At 43.6% G+C, this 9046-nt stretch overlaps 1 protein-coding gene across 2 annotated transcripts; it reads left to right on the top strand.

Moving 5' to 3' along the window:
* Positions 1-1525: 1525 nt before the first annotated feature.
* TRAPPC6B (trafficking protein particle complex subunit 6B) lies at positions 1526-8992 on the top strand. Of its 2 annotated transcripts, XM_055715302.1 has the most exons (7): positions 1563-1734; positions 1811-1878; positions 2906-3023; positions 4509-4592; positions 5634-5727; positions 6389-6437; positions 7104-8992. In XM_055715302.1, the coding sequence occupies exons 1-6, from the start codon at positions 1654-1656 to the stop codon at positions 6418-6420; spliced, it is 477 nt and encodes a 158-aa protein (XP_055571277.1). In that variant the 5' UTR covers positions 1563-1653; the 3' UTR covers positions 6421-6437; positions 7104-8992. The 2 variants fall into 2 exon arrangements, with proteins under 2 accessions (XP_055571276.1, XP_055571277.1); XM_055715301.1 differs by having other exon boundaries at positions 1526-1734; positions 6389-8992.
* The last annotated feature ends 54 nt before the right edge of the window (positions 8993-9046 follow it).

Genomic DNA, 9046 nt, shown 5'->3' with positions numbered 1-9046 from the left:
ACCAATGGCTCTTCAACAGCCCCCTCCGACCGCCAATAATCGGGCAAAAGAGGAAAGGGCACGCCCCACGGGAAAGGACCGCCGAAGCCGTTGACCAATCACAGAGCCCAAAGGCAGATTGGCATCCCGAAAGACCAATTAGCGGAAGGCTCCCCTGCCGACTCCACGAATCACCAAAGGGGCCTCCGGAGTGACAATCACTCCGAGCTAACGAGATCTCATGCGCCTTTTTCCCGCAGCCCAATCAGAAAGCCACTTCGAGGACGTTTATCCCCGCCCACCCGGAACGCGTCCTACTTTCCGGCTTTCGGGGGGCTGATGAGCCCGCACGCAGTCGGCTCAGGCAGGGGCCAATCACCGCTTCACTCTAGAGGCCGCCGTGTCCGGCGAGCCAATAGGCGGGGATGTTGTTGAGGGCCGGCGCTCTGCGCCGTGGCGTGCAGGCCGTGGCCGGGCGGTGGCCCCGCTGGGTCTCTGCCCTCCCGCCAGTTACCCGGTGTCGCGGCGGTTCGGGCCTCGCCATTTAGCGGCTGCTAAAACTCCGTTAGCGGCCGTTATTCTTGACGCCTGGGGGTGGTGAGGACGCCAACTGCGCAGGTCCCCCGCAGGCAGCCGGGGCCGTTCCTGCGCACAGGCTGGGCTGGGCCCGCGGGCGCCGCCGCTTGAGGGCGGCGGGACATGGCAGGCGGCGGGACGAGTCACGTTCTGGAAGCCGCAAAACCCACCGCTCCTCCGCAGTGTCCCCAGCGAGGCGGGCCGGGGGTGTAGCCTAGAATACCGTATTATTGCTTTACTAACCTTTTGTTAGGAGATCTAATAGGCCAACATAATTTTTGGGAGTGTGCAGCTGTGGCCTCCTATGGTGACAAAAACAAAAGGAAGCCCGAAGGTAGGCAAGTGATAAATAGGAGAGTCGAGGCCTGTTCTTAAGAGATAACAAGGCTACAAATCAGGACTAACTGGCCCAAGGCTGCACGGCTCCCTAGAAGCCTCCCGTGGGCATGTGTCGGTCCTGAGGCCAGCTAGAGGACATGGTGATGGAAGGCATTGGATCGCTGGTGGAGACCCCCAGAAGACCCACCGGCTTATTTCACGGCATGTGCATAGGGTGTATTAGCATATGGTAGTGTATGTACGAGGACCCCAGGAAAGACCCTGAATATGTAAATGGTTTCTTAGGACCCTGATGAGGCTGTGTAACTCGAACACTATGTAACCGATGTGATGGCGGGTGATGGGCGCGCTCATCTTTCTTTGCGTGTGCGCCAAAGTGAGGAATGCCCGCTTTCCAGACCTCCAAGAGGAGTCCTGGGGAGCTTCCCTGCCGGCTGTCACCGTACGGGGGGCAGCCCCCCAGCTCCGGCCACCCTCGGGACACTGGCTTTGTGCATCCCTGCGGCGGCGAGACTGGGAACGCGGAAGGCCCTTTGCCGGCCCGGGGAGGCTTCGGCCGGTGGGGGAGCGGCGAGCGCCGGGGAGCACGAGCCGTGCCGTGCCGTGTCGTGTCGTGTCGTGTCGTGCCGCCCCGCTCCGCCCCGGCCGGCAGCGCCAGTGGGTGACGGCCCAGCCCGCCGGAAGGGGCGGCGCGGCGGGTCCCGGCGGTCGCTGCCGGTTGCGGCGGCGCCGGGCAGGGAGCCCCGCTGCGGAGCGGAGATGGCGGACGAGGCGCTGTTCCTGCTGCTGCACAACGAGATGGTGGCGGGGCTGTACCGCGCCGCCGAGCAGGGCGAAGGGGTGAGCGGGGCCGGGGCCGCCCTGGGGGCCGCCCGGCAGCGGCCGGGGCTGACACCGCGCCTTGTGTGTCTTGCAGGAGAACGGCCGCTGCACCACCAAGCTGGAGAGCATGGGCTTCCGCGTCGGGCAGGGGCTCATCGAGAGGTGAGGGCCCGCGGACGGGGGTTTGCTCGTCCGCGGGGTGTTTCCCGAGGGGCTGCCCGGGGCCCCCCGCCCCCTCCTGCCCGGGCCGGCAGCGGGGAGCACTGTGCTGCGGGCGCGCCCCTCCGGCCTGCTGGCGGCTCTTGCGGGGCGCTGGGTTTGAACCCCCGGGCCGGGTTGGAGCCTGTTTGCCCGGTGGTTGCCGCCCCGACCGCGGGGCCGGGGTATGCGGCTGCATTTCAACCCCTTTTTAACTCCGCTTTTTATATACATGCTTTGGCATGCTTCCTGCTTCTGATACTTTTCATTATTTCCTTCTTAAACGTAATTTTATGATTGGCCACTCATCTTTCGTCTGTCTGAAGCACTCGCACTCGGAACCGGGGCCCCGAGCCCGTTACCCCCGCGTTCCCCCGGCGCTCGGTGGGGCGCACGGTGACCGGCTGCACCGCCGGGGTCCTGCGGCAGCGCTGGGGCTGCTGAGCTCGGGCTGGCGTGGGGCAGAGCTGGGCTTCGCTGCCGGAGAAAATACCCTCAGGGAGGATAAAAGGAGAGGATTCTGAAATAAGGGAGAGAACGAGCTCTCTTCTTGAGAAGCAGGAACAGGTTTTACATGTTTGTTCCTCTGTGTCAGAGCTTTTTTTGCATGTTTGAAGGACTCCTTCCAAGCAGTAGCGTGGGTGTGAGCTTATTGTTCATCCTCTAGACATGTATTTGAAGATAAAACTGGAGTGCCTTGCATCTTTCTGTTCTTCGGCTGTCCTTAATAATCACATAATTAAAAGTGTTTATTTATTTTGCTGTCATGTTACCGGTATTAAGATAACACTGTGTTTCTCTGAAATAAAAATACTTGATGAATGCAGAATGATGCTAGAATGAGGCTGTACAATGGTTGGAAAACTAATTTCTGTTAACAGCCCCAAAAATAATGCTGCATAGCAGTACCTTTTTTTTTTCTTCTTTCTTTCTCTGATTGGTCAAGCTGTGGGTACCTCTGTTATTGATACATTTCTCACTTATCTTGTAGGTTTACAAAAGATACTGCCAGGTTCAAGGATGAATTAGATATTATGAAGTTCATTTGCAAAGATTTTTGGACAACTGTATTCAAAAAACAAATAGATAACCTAAGGACTAATCATCAGGTACAAATGTTGTAGAATAAGATATAACTTAGAAAATAAGTAACAGTTTTGAGTTACTAGTGCATTTTTGGGGGCTTTTTTGGGTCTAGAATAATTCTACCTGGTAGGAAGCCCAAAATGTTCTGTAGTTGTTCTGTTTAAAAAGCAGGTTTTTAAAGTTCATGTTAGCATGTAGCTTAACAATACAATTTAGTAATTGCTTGTGATGTCTGTATCGCTGCTCTGCTTGAAAAGACTAAATGCTTTGAATTCATGTGTGCTGTTGCAGTTACAAACTGACAGGACAGTAACAGTTACAGTTGATTAACGCTTAAACAGGAACCTTTTTATGTATCTCCCAATAAATTTTAGTAGAAAGCTAGTGTAAGAAGGTGATATTGCTGTCTTAACATCTATTTAAATAGAATGGCTGCCTTGAAGTAATGTTTTTATTTTGAAGAATATTTACAGTTTTCAGCAGTTGAGACACTTAGTTGCACAATACTGAACATACTTGTATAAGAAACAACTGAAAAACTTAACCAGATTTGCATGTTGGTGACACTGCCTTGCATCTGTGTCCTTTCTTAAATTGACAGCCACAGTTCTCAAAGCAAGATCAAAGTACTTGAAGGAGCCATTTTACTTGGGTAAAAAATCTTTTTCTTTTTGAATGACTTTGGGTTTGTATGGCCATTTTCCTGTTGTATCAAAGTAGGAACAAGATAATTTGTACAAGCATTGTGACAAATAAAATAGGTTTTATTTTTCAGTGAGCTGATTATCAAGTAATAACTTTAACAGAGAATAATTGCCTTAGAAATCTGGTTTTGAATTCAAAGAAAGCTGCAGTACTGAGCTTAGGTCTCAATTGTATATGCAGCCTTAATTTAATGCTAGGGGTTATAAAATGCTGAAGTAGCCCAGTCATTAGCAAAGAAATTTAAATGACAGGTGTAGATTAAGCTATACTGTATTCATAGTTAATTTATTAAAATGCATATTGTGGCACAAACTTGTAGTGTAGAAAACAAGAGACTCTTAATTTGATCATCTGCTGGGCGTTGTTGCTTGTAATGCTATTAAAGAAGGTAATTCTCACTGAATTTGAGAATAAGAATAGTGAATTACCAAATGAGATTTAAAATTTCAGTGTAAAAATCAGCATGTATTTGATTTATTAACAAAGACTTTCTAATACAGAATTATTGTTTCTGAGCACTGGAAAAACTCTTCCAAGAAGAATGTAAATAAACTTTTTTTTTTTAGGATTAACTGATCATAATATTATTTAGGGGTTTAAACTCACAATTAAGTATCTTTTGTTTTGATGTTTTGTATAAGTAAATAATACGGTTTAAACTTAAATCACATATGCCTTCATATAAAATTTCATTTTTCAACCTAAGAACATTTATATTGCATCTACAAATTAAATCCCTTCACATAAAATGTTAATTACATGCTACTGCATATTCAACTAAAATTTTTGGTTTTTTTCAACAGGGTATATATGTCCTTCAAGACAATAAATTTCGTCTCTTGACACAAATGTCTGCAGGAAAGCAGTATTTAGAACATGCACCAAAGGTACCCTTCAGTTTTACCCTTGGGATCTACCAGTTCAGTTTGAATTATCTTGATCTATTATTGGTAACTTTGAATTTTGTAATTCAAAGGATACAAACTCTTCAAAAGGGCAGCTAAAGTTTGGTCTCCAAAAAATGTGCTTTTTAGAAATGGACCTTGTTTTGGAGCTGTGGGTTTGATATACGGTTCAGGAAATGGGCATAGTCATTGTGAAACTTGGCATTGTCATGTTTGAGTTACTGGATGGTAGGAGCTGGTTTGCCACTATCTGTCACTGTCACACAAACTTTTTTTCTCTTTGGAAAGCGTGTGCTTTCAGAAACTTTTAAAAATTTCCAAAACCTATTTGGAAGATGCTATTTGTTACCTAGGACAAGCTTCTGGGATTATATGAACATTCAGAAAGATATTCCACCAATTAAAAATAGTTTTGAGTGTAGATGCTGAGTTTAGGTAAGTAAAATCAGTGCCTCTGCAGAACCTCTGATATAGCACTTTGGTTCAGGGGGATGTGAGAAATGGGGCATTCAGTTCTATTTTATGGTTTCTTAATTTTCAGTCTTAGTCATCACAGTTGCAGGCTACAGTCCTTGGCTCTTTTTCTGATACTTGGTGAGATACTGATATTTTGCAACATAAATTCTAAATACCTGCAGGCCATTGTATTCTAAGATGCAGCCAGTGCAAGAATGCTGACTTGGACTGTTCCTCCTTTGTTGACTTTAATGCCAGTCGCTAATTTCAGCCAAGTCTTGGGAATAATTGTTTTAAGGATATGAAGTTCCTATAGGCTTAATGGAGATAGAAAAAAGTTACTGAAGATAGTGCCTCTAACAAGAGGAATCTATGTTGTGAGCTCCACTGTACCAAGTATCAGAGCTTTTGTCTGTTAGAGACATGACAAAGTCTCTCTGTGCGGTAACAAAACCACCATAGTTTTATATTATCCAAGTGCTAAATCTTGTTCTTGAGTACTTAGTTTCAACCTTTAGCAACAAGCTTCACCCTTGATGCTTATTTAAAGTGCAACTTTATTTTTAGTATTTAGCATTTACCTGTGGACTAATCAGAGGAGGCCTATCGAATTTGGGAATAAAGAGTATTGTAACAGCTGAAGTTTCATCAATGCCTGCATGTAAGTAGGTCTCAGAGTACTCAAATTATTAGCTCACCTGGTAACTTTTCTTACTGACTTCATCACTGTATGAGCATTTGTCAAGGTGGGATTAGTTTGAAGTTGCTGGGCCATAGGAGTCAATATGAACTTCAGGATATGGCTTGTCACTAAACGCTTTAGTGTTTAGAAAATACTGACGGGGGGAACCTCCATGACAACGAGTGGAAAGCAAAACTGAAAAGTTGTATTTACATTTGGAAGCATCAAATGCATAAGAACATATGTCCAGAAGGCTATTGGAACAAGTGAAGATAAAAACAACTAGACACATGCTCTTGCTTGACAGAAGTCATTAGGAAAGTTACTAAGTGAAGTCCATTGTAAAACCCAGGCTGCTTAAGGCGGATTTAAAAATTTCCACAGACGGCACACGTTTTAAATTTAGCAGACAAAACTGTTGTGATGTGGAACATGGATCAGCTTAAAGGAAAAAGAAAAAAAAGCTGTTCAGCTGGAGTTAAATGCTACGTTGAAATAATGGCTAGATGGTTCACAATTAAACGGCAAAATTGAAATGTTCCTTACTATTTCTTTTAATAAAATAATTACAAAAAAAAAATTACTTGGAAAAATAACTCTAATGGTGATACTTTAATCTGACTTTGCTTTTTCTTTGCAGGTAAATTTCAGGTGATGATACAGAAGATGTAGAGCACATTCTAATTTGGGTATCTACCTTAAAAATCCTTTGTGTGTGGATTCAGGGTCTTGGTTCAGCCTTGTATGTAGCTTGTAAATTATAGCAGTGTGCAGCATAATTCCAAAGTGTATAATAAATGTTAATCAAAATAATGCTATCCTTGTATCTTGGTATGAGATTTATTCTATACCAAGATATTAATGTTCACATGGTAAAAACTATCTACTCAAAAAGTTTTCAGCAAAATATTTCAATTACCAAAGCAGCACATATGGAAGACCAGAGGCACATTCTGAGAACTGAGTAAAAAGCCTGACCAAGACGAAATTGAAATAAGCAACTAACGTGTTTTGTGTCACCTAACAAGAATGCCAAATTGCTGCCTTTCCCTATTCACTCTGAACTGTGAAGCAGCAATTGATTGTGTTATTTTAAGGAACCCATTAACACCTGAGCCAACAGCTTTCCTTAAGTTTTCAGTGGAGGCTTAGTTCTAGGAATGATATGGGGCAGTAGAAAAGAGAATTTATTTCTGCATAGTTAAACAGGTTTTCCTATCTCCCTAAGATTAGCAGCTGTTTTTTGTGTCAGAAGAATTTTACAGCTAAGGTCATCTGTACTGGCCAAAGAAGGAAATTTGTTTTAGCTTGTTTTGCATAAACTCAATATTAATGTCATTGTTTTTAATTGCTAGCTACAACTCACTTCTGTAATGAGTGTGTGCAGGAAGATGCTTAGGCCTGCAAGAAGCTATACAGACATCACCAAGACTCTTGAGGACATTGGGGTTTGCTAGATAATACTTGTTACAAGATTTGCATAACAATATATATCTCGCCATAGGTAAGCATGAAAACATCTTGTTAAAACTTTTTAACAAATTTTGCTGTACAGACTTTTCTGTTGGCAGGTTCAGGCCTTACACTTACAAATGAATCACAATAGAAACTTACGGTGTTTATGCAGAAGTTTATAAGCACGCCTTGTGATAGCGATTCAGTTACTACTTTGAGACCAATAAATAACAGGCTAACCAGAAAAGCTAACATGCTAATACAGCACCTTTGATTGTTTTAACTGCCTTCTGTGTTGGGAGAAGTGTGTGTTGTCCAGTTGTGTGGTGAGCAAGAACAGTGGAAGCTGTTCTTCCCTGAGCTCCAGGGAAGGTCTGGAGTTTGTAATGGATCAAGCCTTTTCTAGGTAGCTGTTACAGGCAGGCAAGCTATAGATGACAAATGTGATAACCAGGGGGTTTATTATACTTGAGCTTAAGCTGTGACCAAATTCTGATTTTTTCAGGTGCTGTGAAAACTAGTTCAGATTAGTTGTAGTGGAATAACTTGAGTTCTAGAAGAGTGCTAGAGCAAACCTGAACTAGCAGAATGCTGCCCTACTGTTTATAGAACCGGCATCAGTTCAACTGATTGAAAGTGCTGTTCTTATACTGGTGGTTTATAGGAAGGCTGTGCTGGTTGTTAACCTTTGTAACTAATGCTTGAAATTGTAGGGCTAGAGAAACAGCTAACTAGTGTTATGCTTTTCATGGGTTCTTCAGCTGCCAACTCATCCTGCTTTCAACATGCTGTCATGGTTTAGTTACCAGCTGGTAACCAAGTACCACACAGACATGCTCTCACTCCCCACCCCCTCCACCCCGCCAAGGGATGGGGAAGAGAATCAGGGAGGAATCTAGAACTCAAGCATTGAGATAAGAACAACTAAATAATTAAAATAAAATATAAACAATAACAGTAATAATGAAAAGGAGGGAGAAGGGGAGAGGAATAAAATCCAAAAGGAAGGGAGAAAAGAAAGGAAGAGATGCATGTCCCATGTCTCCCTGGCAGGGCCTGAGAAACTGATAAGTCCTTGACTTAGTATAAACGTTACCAAGCCACAACAAAAAACATCAGTGAGTTACCAACATGGTTCTCACACCAAAACATAGCACTGTGCCAGCTACCAAGAAGGAAATTAACTCTATACCAGCTGAAATCAGGATACATGCCGAAAATGTTGGTAGAGGGAGTAGAAATAATGTGCACTGTATGTCTAATAATGGACATTTCAATGTAACGTTATAGGCATCTGCAGTGTGGTAGACATTCAGTATCAACATATACAGAATCATTGGTATTTGCATCTCCATAAATAAATGCTAGTAATTAATGTAATTCATTTTGATTTTTCACTTGACAGTTAAACTACCCTTCCAGATGCAAAAGTGTCAGTCATTCAGGCATAGTAAAGGTTATCAATAACTGGTTGTGGTTAATGATTATTTTTAATGGTGAGGGGAGGGACTTACATTTTACGGTATATAGAAAGCAGATGTCAGTTAATATTGTGTATCAATTTGCTGCTATGAGCAGAATTCATAGTTTCTTTGACATGGATTTTTAACTGTTGAAGATAATTAGAACCAGAGGGAGTCATGTACGTACCAAGCAGATACTGATGCTCTTGGGGAAGGACTCTGTTAAATATATAAAAATAAGTGAGCCAACGTATTTGTCAAGATGCCATACAGAAAAACTTGTTCATTGTGTTTAATAAAAGCTTCTATTAAAAGCATTGAATACAGCTATGTAATTTTCGCTGATTTCTACAACTGTGTGCTAAAAAATAGTACTGCTA

The sequence above is a fragment of the Falco cherrug genome, chromosome 7 (genome assembly GCF_023634085.1).
Source record: "Falco cherrug isolate bFalChe1 chromosome 7, bFalChe1.pri, whole genome shotgun sequence".
Lineage (NCBI taxonomy): Eukaryota > Metazoa > Chordata > Aves > Falconiformes > Falconidae > Falco > Falco cherrug.
This window is presented reverse-complemented; position numbering and strand designations above follow the sequence as displayed.